At 44.9% G+C, this 24,025-nt stretch overlaps 1 protein-coding gene across 1 annotated transcript in view; it reads right to left on the bottom strand.

Annotated features, from left to right (window-relative positions):
- Positions 1 to 22,754, bottom strand: part of LOC119788031 (metallophosphoesterase domain-containing protein 1-like) — a 71,469-nt gene extending 48,715 nt beyond the window's left edge. Inside the window, exons 1-3 of the mRNA XM_038292154.1 lie at positions 22,598 to 22,754; positions 14,861 to 15,201; positions 11,266 to 11,447 (exon numbers count right to left, since the gene is read on the bottom strand). Of these exons, the coding sequence (XP_038148082.1) occupies positions 11,266 to 11,447; positions 14,861 to 15,039 (361 nt within the window). The 5' untranslated portion in view covers positions 15,040 to 15,201; positions 22,598 to 22,754. The remainder of the gene's footprint in view (positions 1 to 11,265; positions 11,448 to 14,860; positions 15,202 to 22,597) is intronic.
- Positions 22,755 to 24,025: the final 1,271 nt, after the last annotated feature.

Below are 24,025 nucleotides of genomic sequence, written 5' to 3'. Positions count from 1 at the left end.
CTTTTCAGCCATGCTTGGTCTTTGTATTAATGGAGGTTGCTTTCCAGCCATGCGTGATCTCTGCTTAATGGAGGTTGCTTTCCAGCCATGCATGGTCTCTGTATTAATGGAGGTTGCTTCCAGCCATGCATGGTCTCTGTATTAATGGAGGTTGCTTTCCAGCCATGCATGGTCTTTGTATTAATGGAGGTTGCTTTTCAGCCATGCATGGTCTCTGCATTAATGGAGGTTGCTTTCCAGCCATGCATGGTCTCTGTATTAATGGAGGTTGCTTTTCAGCCATGCTTGGTCTTTGTATTAATGGAGGTTGCTTTCCAGCCATGCGTGATCTCTGCTTAATGGAGGTTGCTTTCCAGCCATGCATGGTCTCTGTATTAATGGAGGTTGCTTTCCAGCCATGCATGGTCTCTGTATTAATGGAGGTTGCTTTCCAGCCATGCATGGTCTCTGTATTAATGGAGGTTGCTTTCCAGCCATGCATGGTCTCTGTATTAATGGAGGTTGCTTCCAGCCATGCATGGTCTCTGTATTAATGGAGGTTGCTTTCCAGCCATGCATGGTCTCTGTATTAATGGAGGTTGCTTTCCAGCCATGCATGGTCTCTCTATTAATGGAGGTTGCTTTCCAGCCATGCATGGTCTCTGTATTAATGGAGGTTGCTTTCCAGCCATGCATGGTCTCTGTATTAATGGAGGTTGCTTCCAGCCATGCATGGTCTCTGTATTAATGGAGGTTGCTTTCCAGCCATGCATGGTCTCTGCATTAATGGAGGTTGCTTCCAGCCATGCATGGTCTCTGTCTTAATGGAGGTTGCTTTCCAGTCATGCATGGTCTCTGTATTAATGGAGGCTGCTTTTCAGCCATGCATGGTCTCTGTATTAATGGAGGTTGCTTTCCAGCCATGCATGGTCTCCCTATTAATGGAGGTTGCTTTCCAGCCATGCTTGGTCTCTGTATTAATGGAGGTTGCTTTCCAGTCATGCGTGGTCTCTGCATTAATGGAGGTTGCTTTCCAGCCATGCATGGTCTCTGTATTAATGGAGGTTGCTTTTCAGCCATGCTTGGTCTCTGCTTAATGGAGGTTGCTTTTCAGCCATGCTTGGTCTCTGTATTAATGGAGGTTGCTTTCCAGTCATGCGTGGTCTCTGCATTAATGGAGGTTGCTTTCCAGCCATGCATGGTCTCTGTATTAATGGAGGTTGCTTTCCAGCCATGCGTGATCTCTGCTTAATGGAGGTTGCTTTCCAGCCATGCATGGTCTCTGTATTAATGGAGGTTGCTTTCCAGCCATGCATGGTCTCTGTATTAATGGAGGTTGCTTTCCAGCCATGCATGGTCTCTGTATTAATGGAGGTTGCTTTCCAGCCATGCATGGTCTTTGTATTAATGGAGGTTGCTTTTCAGCCATGCATGGTCTCTGCATTAATGGAGGTTGCTTTCCAGCCATGCATGGTCTCTGTATTAATGGAGGTTGCTTTTCAGCCATGCTTGGTCTTTGTATTAATGGAGGTTGCTTTCCAGCCATGCGTGATCTCTGCTTAATGGAGGTTGCTTTCCAGCCATGCATGGTCTCTGTATTAATGGAGGTTGCTTTCCAGCCATGCATGGTCTCTGTATTAAAGGAGGTTGCTTTCCAGCCATGTTGTGGTCTCTGTATTAATGGAGGTTGCTTTCCAGCCATGCGTGGTCTCTGTATTAATGGAGGTTGCTTTCCAGCCATGCGTGGTCTCTGTATTAAAGGAGGTTGCTTTCCAGCCATGCGTGGTCTCTGTATTAATGGAGGTTGCTTTCCAGCCATGTGTGGTCTCTGTATTAAAGGAGGTTGCTTTCCAGCCATGTGTGGTCTCTGTATTAATGGAGGTTGCTTTCCAGCCATGCATGGTCTCTGTATTAAAGGAGGTTGCTTTCCAGCCATGCGTGGTCTCTGTATTAATGGAGGTTGCTTTCCAGCCATGTGTGGTCTCTGTATTAATGGAGGTTGCTTTCCAGTCATGCGTGGTCTCTGCATTAATGGAGGTTGCTTTCCAGCCATGCATGGTCTCTGTATTAATGGAGGTTGCTTTCCAGCCATGCATGGTCTTTGTATTAATGGAGGTTGCTTTTCAGCCATGCATGGTCTCTGCATTAATGGAGGTTGCTTTCCAGCCATGCATGGTCTCTGTATTAATGGAGGTTGCTTTTCAGCCATGCTTGGTCTTTGTATTAATGGAGGTTGCTTTCCAGCCAAGCGTGATCTCTGCTTAATGGAGGTTGCTTTCCAGCCATGCATGGTCTCTGTATTAATGGAGGTTGCTTTCCAGCCATGCATGGTCTCTGTATTAATGGAGGTTGCTTCCAGCCATGCATGGTCTCTGTATTAATGGAGGTTGCTTCCAGCCATGCATGGTCTCTGTATTAATGGAGGTTGCTTTCCAGCCATGCATGGTCTTTGTATTAATGGAGGTTGCTTTTCAGCCTGGCATGGTCTCTGCATTAATGGAGGTTGCTTTCCAGCCATGCATGGTCTCTGTATTAATGGAGGTTGCCTTTCAGCCATGCTTGGTCTTTGTATTAATGGAGGTTGCTTTCCAGCCATGCGTGATCTCTGCTTAATGGAGGTTGCTTTCCAGCCATGCATGGTCTCTGTATTAATGGAGGTTGCTTTCCAGCCATGCATGGTCTCTGTATTAATGGAGGTTGCTTTCCAGCCATGCATGGTCTCTGTAGTAATGGAGGTTGCTTTCCAGCCATGCATGGTCTCTGTATTAATGGAGGTTGCTTCCAGCCATGCATGGTCTCTGTATTAATGGAGGTTGCTTTCCAGCCATGCATGGTCTCTGTAATAATGGAGGTTGCTTTCCAGCCATGCATGGTCTCTCTATTAATGGAGGTTGCTTTCCAGCCATGCATGGTCTCTGTATTAATGGAGGTTGCTTTCCAGCCATGCATGGTCTCTGTATTAATGGACGTTGCTTCCAGCCATGCATGGTCTCTGTATTAATGGAGGTTGCTTTTCAGCCATGCTTGGTCTTTGTATTAATGGAGGTTGCTTTCCAGCCATGCATGGTCTCTGCATTAATGGAGGTTGCTTTCCAGCCATGCATGGTCTCTGTATTAAAGGAGGTTGCTTTCCAGCCATGTTGTGGTCTCTGTATTAATGGAGGTTGCTTTCCAGCCATGCGTGGTCTCTGTATTAATGGAGGTTGCTTTCCAGCCATGCGTGGTCTCTGTATTAAAGGAGGTTGCTTTCCAGCCATGCGTGGTCTCTGTATTAATGGAGGTTGCTTTCCAGCCATGTGTGGTCTCTGTATTAAAGGAGGTTGCTTTCCAGCCATGTGTGGTCTCTGTATTAATGGAGGTTGCTTTCCAGCCATGCATGGTCTCTGTATTAAAGGAGGTTGCTTTCCAGCCATACGTGGTCTCTGTATTAATGGAGGTTGCTTTCCAGCCATGTGTGGTCTCTGTATTAATGGAGGTTGCTTTCCAGTCATGCGTGGTCTCTGCATTAATGGAGGTTGCTTTCCAGCCATGCATGGTCTCTGTATTAATGGAGGTTGCTTTCCAGCCATGCATGGTCTTTGTATTAATGGAGGTTGCTTTTCAGCCATGCATGGTCTCTGCATTAATGGAGGTTGCTTTCCAGCCATGCATGGTCTCTGTATTAATGGAGGTTGCTTTTCAGCCATGCTTGGTCTTTGTATTAATGGAGGTTGCTTTCCAGCCATGCGTGATCTCTGCTTAATGGAGGTTGCTTTCCAGCCATGCATGGTCTCTGTATTAATGGAGGTTACTTTCCAGCCATGCATGGTCTCTGTATTAATGGAGGTTGCTTCCAGCCATGCATGGTCTCTGTATTAATGGAGGTTGCTTCCAGCCATGCATGGTCTCTGTATTAATGGAGGTTGCTTTCCAGCCATGCATGGTCTTTGTATTAATGGAGGTTGCTTTTCAGCCATGCATGGTCTCTGCATTAATGGAGGTTGCTTTCCAGCCATGCATGGTCTCTGTATCAATGGAGGTTGCTTTTCAGCCATGCTTGGTCTTTGTATTAATGGAGGTTGCTTTCCAGCCATGCGTGATCTCTGCTTAATGGAGGTTGCTTTCCAGCCATGCATGGTCTCTGTATTAATGGAGGTTGCTTTCCAGCCATGCATGGTCTCTGTATTAATGGAGGTTGCTTTCCAGCCATGCATGGTCTCTGTATTAATGGAGGTTGCTTTCCAGCCATGCATGGTCTCTGTATTAATGGAGGTTGCTTTCCAGCCATGCATGGTCTCTCTATTAATGGAGGTTGCTTTCCAGCCATGCATGGTCTCTGTATTAATGGAGGTTGCTTTCCAGCCATGCATGGTCTCTGTATTAATGGAGGTTGCTTCCAGCCATGCATGGTCTCTGTATTAATGGAGGTTGCTTTCCAGCCATGCATGGTCTCTGCATTAATGGAGGTTGCTTCCAGCCATGCATGGTCTCTGTATTAATGGAGGTTGCTTTCCAGTCATGCATGGTCTCTGTATTAATGGAGGCTGCTTTCCAGCCATGCATGGTCTCTGTATTAATGGAGGTTGCTTTCCAGCCATGCATGGTCTCCCTATTAATGGAGGTTGCTTTCCAGCCATGCATGGTCTCTGTATTAATGGAGGTTGCTTTCCAGCCATGCATGGTCTCTCTATTAATGGAGGTTGCTTTCCAGCCATGCATGGTCTCTCTATTAATGGAGGTTGCTTTCCAGCCATGCATGGTCTCTCTATTAATGGAGGTTGCTTTCCAGCCATGCATGGTCTCTGTATTAATGGAGGTTGCTTTCCAGCCATGCATGGTCTCTGTATTAATGGAGGTTGCTTTCCAGCCATGCATGGTCTCTCTATTAATGGAGGTTGCTTTCCAGCCATGCATGGTCTCTGTATTAATGGAGGTTGCTTTCCAGCCCTGCATGGTCTCTGTATTAATGGAGGTTGCTTTCCAGCCATGCATGGTCTCTCTATTAATGGAGGTTGCTTTCCAGCCATGCATGGTCTCTGTATTAATGGAGGTTGCTTTCCAGCCATGCATGGTCTCTGTATTAATGGAGGTTGCTTTCCAGCCATGCATGGTCTCTCTATTAATGGAGGTTGCTTTCCAGCCATGCATGGTCTCTGTATTAATGGAGGTTGCTTTCCAGCCATGCAAGGTCTCTGAATGAATGGAGGTTGCTTCCAGCCATGCATGGTCTCTGTATTAATGGAGGCTGCTTTCCAGCCATGCATGGTCTCTGTATTAATGGAGGTTGCTTTCCAGCCATGCATGGTCTCTCTATTAATGGAGGTTGCTTTCCAGCCATGCATGGTCTCTGTATTAATGGAGGTTGCTTTCCAGCCATGCATGGTCTCTGTATTAATGGAGGTTGCTTCCAGCCATGCATGGTCTCTGTATTAATGGAGGTTGCTTTCCAGCCATGCATGGTCTCCCTATTAATGGAGGTTGCTTTCCAGCCATGCATGGTCTCTGTATTAATGGAGGTTGCTTTCCAGCCATGCATGGTCTCTCTATTAATGGAGGTTGCTTTCCAGCCATGCATGGTCTCTCTATTAATGGAGGTTGCTTTCCAGCCATGCATGGTCTCTCTATTAATGGAGGTTGCTTTCCAGCCATGCATGGTCTCTGTATTAATGGAGGTTGCTTTCCAGCCATGCATGGTCTCTGTATTAATGGAGGTTGCTTTCCAGCCATGCATGGTCTCTCTATTAATGGAGGTTGCTTTCCAGCCATGCATGGTCTCTGTATTAATGGAGGTTGCTTTCCAGCCATGCATGGTCTCTGTATTAATGGAGGTTGCTTTCCAGCCATGCATGGTCTCTCTATTAATGGAGGTTGCTTTCCAGCCATGCATGGTCTCTGTATTAATGGAGGTTGCTTTCCAGCCATGCATGGTCTCTGAATGAATGGAGGTTGCTTCCAGCCATGCATGGTCTCTGCATTAATGGAGGTTGCTTTCCAGCCGTGCATGGTCTCTGTGTATCTCCATTTGCAGGTGCAGGCGATGGTGTGTGTGCGCTCTGTGTGTGTGGGCTCCACAGGAAATCTTCCAGAGCGCAGCCCTCATGGTGGTGTTGCTGCTATGGGTGGTCTGCTCTTTGAAGAGGAAAATCCCGGTGTGGCTAAAGCTCCTTCATGTACAGGCGGATTACTGCCCATTGTGTGGCTTCATTCGTGCTCTCTGACGTGTCTGAGCACACAGATTCCTGAAGAAAAGGCCACAGACATCCAGCATTCCAGCAGATTCGCCACCACAGTGTGGAAATGAAGCAACTGTAGCCAAAACATGTTGCCCAATAAGTTCATAAGTGCGTAAGTCTGGACATTCTGGGTGTTTGGACCAAATCCTTCATGTTTCCATGGAGTTATACCAGAACAAGGAGCAGCTCTCAGAAATAAAAACAACTCTCACACTATTTAATTCTCCCCTGGTCAACGTTTGTTCAATTAGTAGTAAACGTATAATTGTGAAGTCTCTGGAAGCCTGAAGGTTCATTCATCATAGTTACTGAATATTCAGGTTTAAGGTGTCGACCTGAACAGGCCTCCTGCATCTGAACATGATGCTCAGTGCAGACAGAGGCTGCAGAGTTTGGGTCCATCTTCAGTCCCAGACCAGAACCAGGTTTTCTATGCAGGAACAATTCCATTATTTAATGATTATAAATCTAATGTTCATGATGTTATAAAGTAAAGAACTTATTTTAATGTTTTTGTTGCTTATAAAGTCAATAAAACTGAATGTGATTGTCACTGAGACACACCTGCTGATGTTTGCATGAACATCAACTGATCGTTCTGGGCTCACAGCTCAGAAAGAAGAGCAGATAATAAACATCAATTAAAGTCTCTGTATAAAAGAGAATCAGAGGGAGGAGGAGATCACACCGTAGACTGACAAGATGAAGGTCCACCATGTAGGCAGAGCAGGAAGGAGCTGTTGGCTTTGCACCTCGTCTCAAACGGCATTTAATCCTCCTCCCACACACTGCAGCATCCATCACACACAGACAACAAAGACAGGCAGCAATTATGAGAAAGCGTACACAAACACCACCTACTGCGCCATGCATCCAAAACCCTCATTTTATCTGAGTCCAGCAGAACTTCCAGTGTCCGCAGCAAACAATGCGTTCCGCATGCAGACATCCAAAGACGCTCACAAAGAGCTTCTTCCTCCTAGGTGGTCCCTCTCCTCCTCCTGTCTGCTCCACTTCCTGCTTCAGGGTGACAAACGTAGCCTGCAGGATAATGCGGCGTAAGATTAAGCCGCAACTTTCCGAACAAGCACCTCCTGATGAGTTAAGATATGTGGCAACACGCCGTCCAGCCCAGGCTGAGCATGTTCACACTGTGCTGCTGTTGGTCAGAACCATCCAGAGGTTCCTCTCCTGCTGCGCTGCAGGGCCGCAGGGTCCAACTCTGGGTTCATCTGAGCAACAGAAGGGTCCTGTTGGCTCCACAGGAGGCAGCGTCCTGCAATAACAGATCTCTGAACCTGCTGCATCCAGATGTTGACACAAAACCAGAACAAACATCTTGCAATATTCAAGCATCTCTGATGATGTCATAAAACATCATCTCCAGGGGGACTGATCGGTGGTTTTAATGCTTCTTCAACTTTGAATAAAGGATTCACTACCCTGAAAAATAGTGGAAATGTTTCTGTGAGCATTTCACAGCCAATTGAGTCTCTTTCCCTCTTGGATGCACCGAGATTTACAGGAAGCAAACAGAAAATACAAGAGCAGCGAAGGACAGATGGGGAATGGCTGCCGAAATGTTCAGCGCAGCTCTCTGATTAAAAACACCAACAACAGCAGGGAGAGGGTAAACACAGGAGGAAATAGGAAATGAAGACAAAGGAACAATAAAAGTAAAGACACAATGGAAGCTGGTTAAGAAAAGAGCAGCGAGAAAAAAGCTGCAAAGAAGAAAAGAGGGAGAGAAGGAACAACATAAAGAGACAGCAGTTATGAAAGTTTAATGTCCTCAGTGTTACAGAGCCGAAGGAAGAATGAGGGAAGATAAAGATGCTAAAACGATGCTCAGATATGAGGCGTCGCAGTAAACCCCAAAAATAACAACATGGGGGGGGAGCAGAAGAAGGTCTCTGCTTCTCCTCAGCAGAATTCATCTCCCCCCATACCTTCTTACATTATAGATGCCTACATGGTGATTGCATCATGGCCTGGGCTCGTTTATTATTCAGCAGTGCAGGATTTAAACCAGGGACCGCTGCTAACATGCTACAGGCTGTGAACCTCAGGCAGAGATTCAAACCGTGCTACATAATCTGAGGCGTGTCAGGATTCCTCTGCAGATCTAGTTTCATATCACATGAGGAGAAACACGTAAAGACACTCATTTCACCAACTAGGTCCTAACAAGACTTTAAATGAGCAAAGGAAGGGAGGGCAGTGGCTCCCACTGCTGCCTGCGCCTCACAGAGGCGCTTTAAATAACCTCTGACAGGCTAAAGCACTGAGCTAATAAAACAACAACCTGTTTAAAACCTCACAAACTTAACATCCCATGAAGCTCAATAAATCGGTGCACAGCTTCGTCTGGCAGGAAGCAGGAAGTAGACCATTTCCTGTGATGGACGCATTTATCTTTTGCCTCTTTCATGGTTTTTAGTTGGAGTCAATTTTGTGGGGGTCCCCACTCTCTGGAAGATGTCCTCGTGGTACCGGATCCCAAAACGCTGCACACCAAGGAACCGGCCCACTTCAGACCACTCAACATGACCTCCCACCTGATGAAGACCATGGAGCTCCTCATCCTAACCCACCTGCGCACCGCAGTGAACCCCACCCTGGACCTGCAGTTTGCTTACCGACCTGACATGGAAGTGGAGGAGGCCATCATCTACCTGCTGCAGCGGGCGCTCACCCACCTGGAGACCATCGGCAGTACAGTGAGAGTTTTGTTCTTTGACTTTTCCAGCGCTTTCAGCAGCATCAGACCAGAGCTGCTAAGGGGGAAGCTGGAGGATGCTGGAGTGGAAACACATCTGGCTGCCTGGACCATCAACTACCTCACTGATCGACCTCAGTATCTGCTGCTGCATGGCCGTCAGTCAGAGGTCTGCAGTACCGGGGCCCCCAGGCCCCCGTTCTGTCTCTGTTGCTCAAGGCTAATTTAGCCGTTAGCTGATGATGTCACTCTGAGCTACAGAAACTGATTGGTGGAAAAAAAGCTGATTTTCACAAACTTCAATCTTCGTAAACAGAAAATTGGATAAAGCAAAGCTCAAACAGCTCTCCTCCCTCCTCTCCTCCCCCTGCCCCCCCCTCTCCTCCCTCCTCTCCTCCCCCTGCCCCCCCTCTCCTCCCTCCTCTCCTCCCCACGCTGCCATCCCCTGATGAAAGCCTTCAGCTGCTGCCAACCAGCCGACTTCCTGCTAAAAATAAAAGCCAGACGTGCAGCGAGTGAGAAGGATAGGAGCAGGAGAGGAGACGCAGAGAGGAGGAGATGGAGACTCTCCACACAAAGAAGTGAGGGAGGAGATGGAGAAAAGAGAACAACTAATAATGAGAAAAGTTTGGCTCTAAGCAGAGAGACTCACTACAGCTGATCACACTCAGCAGTCACTACTGCTCAACCAGCAGCAGGAGTTCTATTGGTGAGAGCGATGCAGCGAGGAGCGGAGGCATTTTATGAATATTAATCTGAGCCCCGGAAGGAGGTGGGAGGAGGGAATAATGGGGGGGAGGCTCCAGCAGGTGCTTCAATGGCTTCATCTGCTCAGATGCATCTCCCATCATCGCCTCGCCTGCAGCAGGACAGGAAGACCCCCCCACACACACACACACACACACACACACCGCAATGGTTTCTGTGGCACCAACATGAACTCAGCAATCCCCCACACTAAGCATGCTTGTAGCGACAGTGGAGAGGAAAAACTCGCTTTTAACAGGAAGAAACCTCCAGCAGAACCAGGCTCAGTGTGAGCGGCCATCTGCCATTCAGACTCATCTGCTGAGATTTCTGATGCCAGTTTAGCAGAGCTCTTGGCAAAGTTTGATCAAATAACAAAGGAAAAAGCGGACGTTTTAGTGCAAACTGTTCCCACCGGGACCTAAACAAGCCGGTTCATCAGCCGCGCCCACATTTAAACATTTTATTTGTATGATCCAACTGTGAATCAAAATGTGCCTCCATTTATTCCCCTAAACTAGCTGCTCCTGTCTGAGGTGTTTAGCTGCACCCGTCCATCCCAGACAATCAGTTCCCTCCTGCAGTGCAAACCTGCTGAAAAACTACAGGAAACCTTTGACCTCTGGAATCAAAGGACCAAATATTAACCTTGATTTTTTCAATTGTTCAAATACTTTTTAGCAACTGAACGATACAAATAAATATTTTTATCATAAATATTGTGATTTCTCGATTTGTTTTTTTTTTATATTATGTCTCTCAGTAGACATGAACCTATTATGACAATGTCAGACTCTCCATGATTTCTAAGATGGAGAACTTGGAGAAAAGCCAGATTTTCAAATATAGGCAACGAGGAGAGAGAGTGAGGAAGAAGGAACTGTCCATAGAGAGCAGGTAAGACATAAACACTGAGGTCTTCAGCACAACCAGCTTCATGAGGAGGTTAGGGGAACCTTAACTGGCTTAGATATATGTTTGAAGATTAATTCACCTTCAGGTCTCATGAAAGAGCCACACAGAGACTCTTATCGTCTAGATCCGCATCACTAAATGTATGATGTGAGGATGGGTGAGATTTTTCAGGGAGAGGTAAGGAGGAAGAGGCAGCATCGTGAGGAGTTTTACTGAATTACTTCTTTCTGACAAAAGCCCATAAAAAATGTAATTACATAAAAAAATATAGAATGTAAATAATAGAAGGAGCTGAACACATGTCACAGGATGCCTGGATCAGAAACAGAACTCAGGTGATGATGTTCTGAGGGGTGGAACCTGGCGGAGCTCATGGTTCTGGTTGGAGAGGTTGCTGATGATATTCAGGGTTCTGGTCAATGATCCAAGAAGGTTTCAGGTTTTTATAGCATGTCTACCTGTAATGATCAGTGGACATTATAGATCTAGATCAGTCAGAACTAAAAAGCTAAATTCATATGAACCTGATGATGAGAAACTGTAGTTTCTATTTCTATGCCGTGAGCCGTTTGATAAACTCAACATTAAGACAATGATTGTGTTTCTGCAGGGTTTTAGCTGCTTCCTGGGTTAGAACCCAAACGATGAGAAGCATCAAACTCAGAGATGACAACATGAGCAGCGTTTACTCACCCAGCCAGTCGTTGAACTTCTTGACCTCAGAGGGCAGGCCCAGCTCCGTGAAGTCTCCTGCGTGGATGAAGACGTCTCCGTAGGGCATCTGGATGGCGTCGGTGCGCGAATGAGTGTCCGACACACAAACAAAGCGGGTGTAGCCCGGTGGTTTGGGGGCGTCGTGGGGCATCGGGTCCACCCTGAGAAAAAGTTGAAAGTTGAAAAAGTGGTGCAGGAGGAGGCTGACAGGAAGGAAGTTTAAATCAGCATCCAGCAGAGAGACTGAAGCAGAGCAGGGAAGGCTGGGGACCGAGAGGCCACCATAAAACACACAGAGAGAAGGATGAGCGAAAATAGAAGAGGAGGGAAGCAGAGATCCAGAAGACTCGAGTCCTGGGGGATTTTCACGGAATGTGAACATTCCTGTGGTCTCCAGGGAACCAGCGTGATGGTGAATAACCATGGCCCACTTTACTGAGTCTCCTGCAGGTACAGATGCACAGACCTTTCTGACCCCCCCCCCCCACCCCCCCATCTTTGATTAGATAGATCCTCTACACGCCTCTAAATAATAATAAAACCATCCTGATCTTCTGGTTCTGCCTCAGAGATCAACCATCATCACCAAGGAACCAGTACAGCCTGGATAGGTTCCAGAACATCTCACTCAGCTCTGGTCAGTTCATCCTCTGGACCTGGTGAGAGGATGGACCCCTGCAGGCCATGGAGGTCCACCTCACATCAGGAGGATGAAGGGTGTAGGTTTGATTCCAGCTTTGGTAGGGACACTAATGGTCTTCAGTTTCATTGGTCCTTTGCAAAAATCTTGATGCTCTATTTTATGCTTAATGTGAGCTTTAGGAAACACTTAGTTTAAAGAGAACAGCAGCATTTCTGCTACATTAATATAAATCTTATCAGCTCTACACTCACTAGATGCTGTTTATCAATGTTTAAAGCATCACTGGCTCTGATCAATGTGGAATTAGGACTTTTTCCACTTTGAAAAGGATTGCATTTTAACTTACCAGCGACAAAGATAGAAGGTAAATATTTAACCAAATATAGCCTAAATATGTCTGTTATATGTGGATTTATCCTCTGTTTTCTATTGAAGATATAGAATTGAGCAGAGGTAACCAGAAGTATAACTCTTATTCTTTATCTAATATGCTCTCTCTGTATCATGCAAAATAATACATTCAAGGTGAAGGTAAATAAATGTATTTACATGTGCAGTGGAACTATAAGAGGAACTGACACTGAGCATTTAAAATATTAACTTCACTATACAAGTTGTACATCTGGGCTGTAGTTACTCTGTGTCGCCCATTTCAAGTATTTTATCTATGGCTGAAACAATTAATCATATTAATCAATAATTTAAATTATCATCAACTAATTTAGTAATTGATTAATCATTAACTGGAGTATAGAGCCACTAAAATGTGCCTTTAGCCGACAGAGCGACCCACTTAGAGCAGGAATTATACCAAGATTGTAAAAAATATGTAAACATTTTGCATTTAAGTTAAAAAAAAAAGTTTTTGTCTTTTAATATTCTCCATCCAGATCTCCTGAAGAGGAAACGTTTCTGTTTCACCTGGTTTCATTTAGTAAAAAAACAATCTTTAAGGAACCTTTGGCTGATCTGATTACTAATCGATTCATTGAAAAAAGAATCGACACATTAATCAATTTGCAGAATAATCATTAGTTGCAGCCCTAATTTTATAGTAACTTTCCAAACACATTTCTTCCATCATGCAGCAGTGAAGGGCAGCTGCTTCACCCTGAGGCTGCCCTGCAGCATTATATCTGTTTCCTACAATCATATAGTGTTTCTAGTGAGGTTTAAGTAGTAAAGGATTAAATGTAACAACCTTTTATCATCATCCTATATTGCTGCTGACTGAATGTTTAAATAGCTCCTTATGTCCATTTTCTTTTTTAGTGGCATCATCTACAAACACAACACTAAGAATGAGCCTAAGTTTATTCAAATATAAAATAACTTTTAACAAAAATAAAAGACAATTTAACACTATCTTATATGTAATGTAATAGTATACAAAATAAACAGCCAGATTCCAGCATTATTTACCAGACATTTATGTTTGTACTAATTTACTTATGGACTGTGTGGAAATCTAGAAAAATAGAATCACTGTAAATAGAGTTCCTCTGTTTGTCTTTATCCTATTTCTAGAAGTAGAATCAATTAAATAGAACAATTTTTATGTGGAAAACAAAAATGAGCAGATCTTTAGCATCCTTCTCGTGTTATGTTCTATAAAATAAATAAAACCTGTTATTTATACCTGAACTGCCGTGAAAATGAAAACATTAATAGCAACGAAATGTTGATAGTTTACAGTCTTTGTTCATTTTAACAGCAGTTTTCTGAACTTAGAAAAGAAATCCTAACTTTGGTTACTTTTATTTCTCAAGTTCCAAAAATCCGAACTCTCTCCTGCTTCTTTACAGAACTGTTATCAGAAGCTTTCACCTGTTTTAGCGTAAATAATATTTAGTTTTTTAATTGCCTAATATTAATTTCGGTAACTGCCGTATTCTAGCGTCAATGTTTTTTTTTGTTGCACTCCAAGCACGCGCACACATACAGACTAGAAAACAAGCAATCAGAAAGAGAGAAGGATGAACTTAAGGCATAACAATCAGAGAGTTAAACAGCACAGCACAGTTGATGCGCTGCTATGTGAAAGATACAGGAAAGAGCAGGAAGCTGCAGCTACCAGGCAGAGGAGCTGGAAAAGAAGCCACTGCTGCAAAAACGCTGGATTGTATTTTATAAAAATGTTGTTGACATCCAGTTATTGGTAGGGACAAGTAGGTCGGTCCAACATTTTGGTAGGGACATGTCCCTATGGTCCCTATGCAAACCTAAGCCCATGCTCAAGAGGAAGTGAGAAACCCTGAAGGAGCTGCAGCCAAAGGTGCACTGGTACCTCAGCAACTCGTCATCGTCACCGACCAGAAGATTTTAACGAGAACAGAAGCAGCATTCCTTCATCTCAGCGCAGGGTTGGCAATCAGGGCAACATTTAAAAAAGGGAAATCTGCTGCTTTACCAGACAGAAAAGCTAAAGCTGTTAAATACAAAGTTTACATGCATCTAATCTGTGCTGCAGGAACTGAGATGATCGGCTACTATCATGAGATATTGAAATAGATGTTAAAGGGTTTTCCTTTCAGTAATTTCAAAAAGTTTCACCTCATTGTTAAAAATCAAAGGACAGAAAGGAGCCAAAATAAAGCCAGCTGGTGTTCTGGTTTCAGGTACGTCCCAGTCTCACCACTGCATGCCGTCTGCAGCTCTTCCATCAGGTTACAGGTTTGCTTTCTTGTCCATGAGCACTGATTCTCTCCACGGTTACCGATTTAGAAGATGGACTGAATGTTCCCATCTGCATGTTTACAGGTTGGTCTCATGACCATACTGGTCTGCATGCCGCCTGCTGAAGCCCTGAGCGTAGCAAACCTTAGTGCCTGTTTCAGGCCAATCAGCTCCTGAACGTCTCAGCCCAGACGCGTTGGGACCATAGTGATGCCCAATGTGTCGCAGACCTGAACCTCCTGTTCATTTACTCACATGTGGACGTGTGGCGGCTGGAAGCGTCCCTGGTTGATGTTGTAAAAGGTGAAGGCCTGAGTGGGGTTGGTGCTGTACTCGTCCACTTCCACGGCCGCCCTGCCGCCCCTCTGAGCATGAGACTGCGCCTGGGACTGCTGCCGCCTGGCCGCCATGATCTCTGACAGGGTGAAGGCCATGGCTGTGGGAGAGGAGGTCTTCAGCTCCTGGATGCCTGGGACGGTCGCTGGCCACAGGGAGACGTCTGTCCTTTAATGAATCAAGAAGACGCTGAACTCAGTGCCACGCTGATCTGAGGAGTCAACATATCCTCCTTCTCTTCCTCTGTTTCTGCTGGTCACCTGAGGAGAGGCAGGAAGCAGAGATTAGAGAGAACGCTGGATATGTGGAGTGAAACCATCACAACATGACACCTCTTCGACCTTTATTAGCTGCTGAAACAATTATAAACTGACCGACTATCCCTGTTCCTTCACCTTTCTGCCATCAGTTCAGATCTCCTTCCTCTCCTTCGCTCCGCTCCCTGCCTGACCTCCTGGCAAAGGTCAAGCAGCTCCGCTCCCTGCCTGACCTCCTGGCAAAGGTCAAGCAGCTCCGCTCCCTGCCTGACCTCCTGGCAAAGGTCAAGCAGCTCCGCTCCCTGCCTGACCTCCTGGCAAAGGTCAAGCAGCTCCGCTCCCTGCCTGACCTCCTGGCAAAGGTCAAGCAGCTCCGCTCCCTGCCTGCTGTGTCCTCAGTGTTTCAGACTATCACGGTCACATTTACAGTGTCCCTGTTAGAGCTGAGATGAAATCATCCAGAAAATCCCCAGTCGGTGAGGAATTGATGAGCCTCACTTGCTGAAATGACTTTATGTGATATTCTACCTTCATTTCATGTTATGATACAAAGAAAAAGCTTTTTCTAAACCACCTGCATTCAAAGGAGAATCAAACAAAGCAGCTTTTTTTAATTTAAGATCTGGATGGATGGATGGATGGATGGATGGATGGATGGATGGATGGATGGATGGATGGATGGATGGATGGATGGATGGATGGATGGATGGATGGATGGATGGATGGATGGATGGATGGATGGATGGATGGATGGATGGATGGATTTTATCAGTTATCAGGCTCCTCTCCTGTGGAACCAACTAACAGTTTTAGTCAGTGAGTCCGTATAGTTAGAGTGTTATTATTATCTCTATAGTTATGCTGCTATAGGCTTAGACTGCTGGAGGACATAGGGACCCCCATTTCATCATTCTATCTCTATTCTCCCACTCTGCAGAATCTGTTAGTTCAATCTCTAACGTTCTGCTCTCTCTGCTTTTTCTCATAGTAGCTTCATCTGGTCTGTTCCTGTTTGGCTGAGACTCCATCCTGGAGAGAAATATCAGCTGTGCTGCTGCCATCAACACCTTTGTTTCTAGATGTTGGAGATCAGCCTGTTTTTCAGTGTAGTCCTGTTTCTCCAGTTGCCTTTTGTATCTATGCTTCTTTTTCTATGTCTGCTTCTGTCTCCTTGAACCCCAGTGGGCCTCAGCAGATGGCCGCTCACACTGAGCCTGGTTCTGCTGGAGGTTTCTTCCTGTTCAAAGGGAGTTTTTCCTCTCCACCGTCACTACAAGCATGCTTAGTGTGAGGGATTGCTGAAGAGTCAATCTGACTGGATGATCTGGTGAACTGGAAAGGTGTGAATTGGCGCTATAGAAATAAACTGAATAGAATTGAATTGGACAATGGACGGATGATTAGTTTTACGGTATTTGGAACTAATATTTCCTGCCTATTCCCTGCAAAAACCATCTGGAAATAAGTAAGAATGTCTTCCATTAAGTTTATTTAGCATTTAGGTGAGCAGGTACTTAAGTTGATTTCTGGATGGAAGCAACATTTCTACTCTTAAAACAAAATAATTAAATAATATGCACTTAAAATAAGACAATGCAATTGCTTTTGCCCTCATCCAGCCTCGTCCTCATTAGCCACCCATTGCACACAGACAGTTTCTCCATCCTGTTAATCGTTCCTGTTAAACTGGACTCCCCGTCCTGACAGGAACCATTCCTCTTTATTCATTGAAACTGTTTGAATAGATTTCGGTTCATCCTTGATGTTTTTGTCAGCAGGTTTAGGAGGAGCCTGGAGGGTTCGGGGGACATGCCGCCCATCCCTGGCCTGTCATCCATTAAGGCATGGATTCATTTTCTAGAGGCAGAGTGGAGTGATGGCTGCAGGGAAAGAAGGAGGCGATAATTTGGGGACAGGCGGCTGTGGCGAAGTCCACCTGGACCGCCGCGTGATGTCGGCGTGCCATCTTGATTCCTCATTCACTGCAACCTCACACGCTGACAGCCACTGATGGCACAGAAACACACTTCACACTTTGCAGGGCGGCGGATCCCCGCATGGCTGGTGGAAGCCTTTCAGCAGCGCCTCTGAAGGCCTGCACATGCATATTTAAAAGTGTCTCTGTTGTGGTGAATGTGACAGTGACAGTCCCTCACACTGTTAGTGTCAGACAGAGAAATGCATTAGCAGATGCTGAGTGTCTCACACTATGGGCTCAGACTGGGCGTCTCCATCCTCCTCTGTCTGTTCTTCACCCTGATCAGGACTTCATGGTGAATCTGAACCTTTCCCTGTAAACCAGCCCGGTACCGAACACTAAGCTGTACTGTCTTTATGCCACTCTGTCTTCCTTCCTGTTTCTCACCTTTGATGTATTTCTAGCCTGAACCTGATGGATGTTGGATGTTATGAAGGGAGGTTGTAAATGGTGGAAAGTGGCCTCTTAGCTAAGGAGCTAAACACAAACGCAGGCCAGATGTTTGAGACATCATTAAATCATTTAACCACAGAAACCAATTCTGCCATAAAGCCTAATAAAACCAAGCAGAGAAACTACCGCAGAGTGCTGTGAGTAGAACGTATCTCTGGGACAAAGCAGGCTGTCATCAGCTTCACAGTTTTCTCTTTCCTTCCACCGATGCTGCAGTGTTGCTGATCTTATTTTTAGCCTCAGCATCTTTTCCTGGACTCTTAGCACCGTGCTCCAACATGCCAGCAGAAGTTCTGTTGTCCTCTGTCCTCTCTGTAACCCAACCGGATCTCAGGGTTATTCCTGAAGGGAACGGGTCCAACCAGCAGAGGGACTCAGCGAGCTGATGATGAAGCTGACTGTCAGACCAACCCTCTTCATCCCTGAACCTGAGCCTCACTGGGAAACACAGGAAGACCACCAGAACCATCGGAGCAGACTGGCACAGAGGGGCCAGTTCCTAACTGGTCCCAGTCAAACTGTTCCAGTAACGTCCTGTTAGTAGGGGTGAAGGTTTCCATAACTGCAGGTCTGATACTTTCTACACACTCCATCCATCCATCCATCCATCCATCCATCCATCCATCCATCCATCCATCCATCCATCCATCCATCCATCCATCCATCCAGGTTGGTACCAAAATGAGTAGATGAGTCAGAACTGAAGGATCCAAACCCTGCAGCTCCTCTGCAGACGCCATAAGCGTAGATGCACCTTCAGTCCATCTACTATTTTAGATAAAATAAAATAAAAACATCTTGTTTATTTGTCATTAAAAGCTTCTGATTTTTAGAATTGTATTTTTTTAACTATTTAATATCTGAATGAATCAGATTTCTCGGTTTATAAAACACAACCTGTGCATGTTTCATCTTAAAATCAATCAAACTAGACGGTGCCGCATTTAAAAAAAGATCTAACTGCTCATTTAATTAATTTAATTAAATAATTTTATTTGAGTGATTGATGAGAAACCGATATCCTGTCAGGAGATGGATGAAGCACACATCCTGCCTGGTTCCCGACACGCTGACAGCAGACATCAGCGCAGTCAGTGGGAGATCTACACGCCGTGTCTGGAGCACGTCTGAACTAACCGGCCGCACCGGGGAGCCGGAAATCAGAACAATCAAACCCATTCATGATGAAGGCATGAGCTGACCTCTAGAAACACAGAGAGGAACCCAGCACAGAAAAATATGGACGCCATCGATTCTACCACTGCAGGCGTAATAAGTACAGCAAACATCTCGGTCCCAATATACTATGTATGACATTCAGAAGATAATTCATATTGTATAAATGATATTTATTAGTTTCTTTGTAAGATTAATAAAACATTATTGTATAATTGACTTAAAAGGCAAAGTTCTCTGTGAGCTGATTCCATCACGACATTTCAAAGCTTTCCTGATTAATCTACAGAATAACCGATGCTTATTTCTAGTAAAAAAACGCCTACAGCAGGAGACACTGATCATTTAGATTTAAACACACCTGTGTTCTCTCAGCCTCCTTATAAGCACATCTTATTTTTATATATAAGAAACTACATCAGAGTTCCTAATTTCTATCTGTTAATATGGACATAAGGCAAAGGACAACGATCAATTAATTACCATTCAGATACGAAGCATTTCCTAAATCAATGCAGACAGAAATATGATTAATATAAAGATACATGGAGACTTAAAATAAAAGCACTGACACCAAGTTAGCTGACATGTTAGCCACTGAAACCTGGCTACCTGACCTGTTAGCGACTGAGACCTGGCTAGCTGACCTGTTAGCCACTGAGACCTGGCTAGCTGACCTATTAGCCACTGAGACCTGGCTGGCTGACCTGCTAACCACTGAGACCTGGCTTCCTGACCTGTTAGCCACTGAGACCTGGCTACCTGACATGTTAGCCACTGAGATCTGGCTACCTGACCTTTTAGCCACTGAGACCTGGCTACCTGAACTGCTAACCACTGAGACCTGGCTTCCTGACCTGTTAGCCACTGAGACCTGGCTACCTGAACTGCTAACCACTGAGACCTGGCTACCTGAACTGCTAACCACTGAGACCTGGCTTCCTGACCTGTTAGCCACTGAGACCTGGCTAGCTGACCTATTAGCCACTGAGACCTGGCTGGCTGACCTGCTAACCACTGAGACCTGGCTTCCTGACCTGTTAGCCACTGAGACCTGGCTACCTGACATGTTAGCCACTGAGATCTGGCTACCTGACCTTTTAGCCACTGAGACCTGGCTACCTGAACTGCTAACCACTGAGACCTGGCTACCTGACCTGCTAGCCACTGATACCTGGCTACCTGACCTCTAAGCCACTGATACCTGGCTACCTGACCTCTAAGCCACTGAGACATGGCTAGCTGACCTGTTAGCCACTAAGACCTGGCTAGCTAACCTGTTAGCCACTGAGACCTGGCTACCTGACCTGTTAGCCACTGAGACCTGGCTACCTGACCTGCTAGCCACTGAGACCTGGCTAGCTGACCTGTTAGCCACTGAGACCTGGCTACCTGACCTGTTAGCCACTGAGACCTGGCTACCTGACCTGCTAGCCACTGAGACCTGGCTACCTGACCTGTTAGCCACTGAGACCTGGCTAGCTGACCTGTTAGCCACTGAGACCTGGCTACCTGACCTGTTAGCCACTGAGACCTGGCTACCTGACCTGCTAGCCACTGATACCTGGCTACCTGACCTCTAAGCCACTGAGACATGGCTAGCTGACCTGTTAGCCACTAAGACCTGGCTAGCTAACCTGTTAGCCACTGAGACCTGGCTACCTGACCTGTTAGCCACTGAGACCTGGCTACCTGACCTGCTAGCCACTGAGACCTGGCTAGCTGACCTGTTAGCCACTGAGACCTGGCTACCTGACCTGCTAACCACTGTGACCTGTCTAGCTGACCTGTTAGCCACTGAGACCTGGCTACCTGACCTGCTAACCACTGAGACCTGGCTACCTGACCTGCTAGCCACTGAGACCTGGCTAGCTGACCTGTTAGCCACTGAGACCTGGCTACCTGACCTGCTAACCACTGAGACCTGGCTACCTGACCTGTTAGCCACTGAGACCCTGCTTGCTGACCTGTTAGCCACTGAGACCTGGCTACCTGACCTGTTAGCCACTGAGACCTGGCTACCTGACCTGTTAGCCACTGAGACCCTGCTTGCTGACCTGTTAGCCACTGAGACCTGGCTACCTGACCTGTTAGCCACTGAGACCCTGCTTGCTGACCTGTTAGCCACTGAGACCTGGCTACCTGACCTGTTAGCCACTGAGACCTGGCTTCCTGACCTGTTAAATAAACTCTGATAATAAACAAGGCTTCTTTCTGCTGCTCTTCATCCTCTTCTGCATCACATTGTTTAAAGGAATTCTTTTCCTGAGCGGCTCTCATATTAATGCGTATAACGATGCAGGACTCCATCCTGTTTCTGTTTGCTGTGCAGATCCGTCTGCGTCTGAGAAGATAACGGCTGCGCTGTGAACTGAATGTGTGACTTCATCTGCATCCCTTAGCCAGCGTTTATACATCTAATCACTGTATATCTGAACCTTTTCATTACGTTTAGCAAAGATGTTGCTCAATTAGGATTCATCTTCTGATCATTTTATCTGATGCATCATCTTTAATTGTTTTCATCTGAACTGTTTCTGGAATGAGAGAAAATAAGGTGTGTGTTGGAGTCCTGCAGCGTCTTTGGATCCGTTTCTGAGGGTTTCGCTCGGCTGCTGTCAGAAAGCAGATTTGGATCCAAACTCTGATTTCATTTTCCTCTTTGTTTATCATGCAGAAATCTGACAAACCTGGGTTAAACATCTCTAAGACCCCTCAATATTATAGGAGCTTTAGATCTTTTTTTTTATTACCACCAAAACCTTTCATATGAAGGTAACTATATATATATATATATATATATATATATATATATATATATATATATATATATATATATATATATATATATATATATATATATATATATATATATATATATATATATATATATATATATATATAGCCAGACTTAGAACTTTCTCAGAAAATGTTTCATCTTGTAAAGGAAAGAGGTGAGCCTTTTACCTGAATCAGAGTTTAAAACATCTCTCACCTGAAACAGATTGGCTTTTATTATTATTATTATTATTATCATTATTATTATTTTTGTTGTAGTTGTTGTTTCTGTTGCTGCTGATGAGTTTAGTTTAGTTATTTTTCTTTTGGGATTATTGCTGTAATTTTCACAGATTAATGTTCTATCCTGGTAATCCCAGTCTGTAGGTTATCAATTAATCCCAGCTTCAGGTTTCTGTCACAGAAATATGGTGATCAGATGTTGTTCTCCGTCTTTTATTGATCTATTTTATATTTTTCTACTCTCCATCCAATCAGATAAGGTCAGAACTATAAGAACTAGTTTATCAACGTTTGAAAAAAACATTTGATTAGATTAACAATCCATTAATCATCCAAAGCAGTTAGAAAATGAAAATAAATGATCATAAAAATACCAAACTTCAGGTAAAAGGGTGCGAATAGTTTATAAGTTTAAATCTCTTAAAAACGGCGCTGATCAGGAGAATCTATCCTCCAAATAGCAAAAATAATATTTTATAAAACATTAGAAGGTATTTTAACGCTTCATTGCTTTTATTTAATGATTTATTACATCAGAAATCTTCCTGCATCTTAACAAAATGATGTCCATGTTCCTATCAGCTGAACTGCATCCAAACTTTCCAACCTTTCGCTCCTTCATAGGAAAACCCGCAGCTTTCCACGCGTGGACACAGCTTCTGAAGGGAAGCGCAGACACGAGGAGAAACCACGGCCACGCAGCGCGAACCTCTGCGGTGTTCCCCACAGACAGACAGACAGACAGACAGACAGGAGGCTGCAGGAACCTACCGGGGGTGAAGAGGAGGAGGTTCTGGTCAGGCTGCCCAGGGAGGAGAAGATGAGGGAGGCTGCTTCCAGACTGCTCTGCCTGCTGGAGGAGAAATCCGCCACTGTTTTAAAGCGCACACTGAGGAGGAGGACCAGGAGGAGGAGGAGGGGGGTCTATATTTATTGTTATTGGTTGTTTTCTTCATGGGATTCTGGGCTGAAAGATAAAAGCTGATATTAAACAATGGGAACAATGATAATTAACATCTTAATAAAAGACGTCAGTTTAATGGAAAATCTTTACAATGAAAGAAAATCTTTTTTGAATCATCCGAACCAATCAGAATAAGCCATGCTGACCAATCGTAATAAGCCATGCTGACCAATCGGAATAAGCCATGCTGACCAATCGGAATAAACAATGCTGACCAATCAGAATAAGCGATCCTGACCAATCAGAAAAAGCGATGCTGACCAATCAGAATAAACAATGCTGACCAATCAGAATAAGCCATGCTAATGTATCGGAATAAGCTATGCTGACCAATTGGAATAAGCTATGCTGACCAATCTGAATAAGCGATGCTGACCAATGGGAATAAACAATGCTGAGCAATCTGAATAAGCGATGCTGAACAATCTGAATAAGCAATGCTGACCTATCGGAATAAACGATGCTGACCAATTGGAATAAACGTTGCTGACCAATCTGAATAAGCAATGCTGACCAATCAGAATAAACAATGCTGACCAATTGGAATAAACAATGCTTACCAATCTGAATAAGCCATGCTGACCAATCGGAATAAGCGATTCTGACCAATCGGAATAAGCTATCCTGACAACACGGAATAAGCGATGCTGACCATTCGTAATAGGCGATCCTGACCAATCGGAATAAGCGATGCTGACCAATTGGAATAAACAATGCTGACCAACCAGAATAAGCCATGCTAACCAATCGGAATAAACAATGCTGACCAATCAGAATAAACAATGCTGACCAATGGAAATTAACAATGCTGACCAATCGGAATAAGCGATGCTGACCAATCGGAATAAATAATGCTGACCAATTGGAATAAACAATGCTTACCAATCTGAATAAGCCATGCTGACCAATCGGAATAAGCTAACCTGACCACTCGGAATAAGCGATGCTGACCAATCGGAATAAACAATGCTGACCAATTAGAATAAACAATGCTTACCAATCTGAAAAAGCCATGCTGACCATTCGGAATAAGCGAACCTGACCACTCGGAATAAGCGATGCTGACCAATTGGAATAAACAATGCTGACCAATTGGAATAAACAATGCTTACCAATCTAAAAAAACGATGCTGACCAATCGGAATAAGCAAACCTGACCACTCAGAATAAGAGATTCTGACCACTCGTAATAGGTGATCCTGACCAATCGGAATAAGCGATACTGACCAATTGGA

Source organism: Cyprinodon tularosa, unplaced genomic scaffold, assembly GCF_016077235.1.
Source record: "Cyprinodon tularosa strain WSP-4 unplaced genomic scaffold, ASM1607723v1 ctg309, whole genome shotgun sequence".
Lineage (NCBI taxonomy): Eukaryota > Metazoa > Chordata > Actinopteri > Cyprinodontiformes > Cyprinodontidae > Cyprinodon > Cyprinodon tularosa.
The sequence above is the reverse complement of the archived record's forward strand: the minus strand, read 5'-3'. Positions and strand labels throughout refer to the sequence as shown.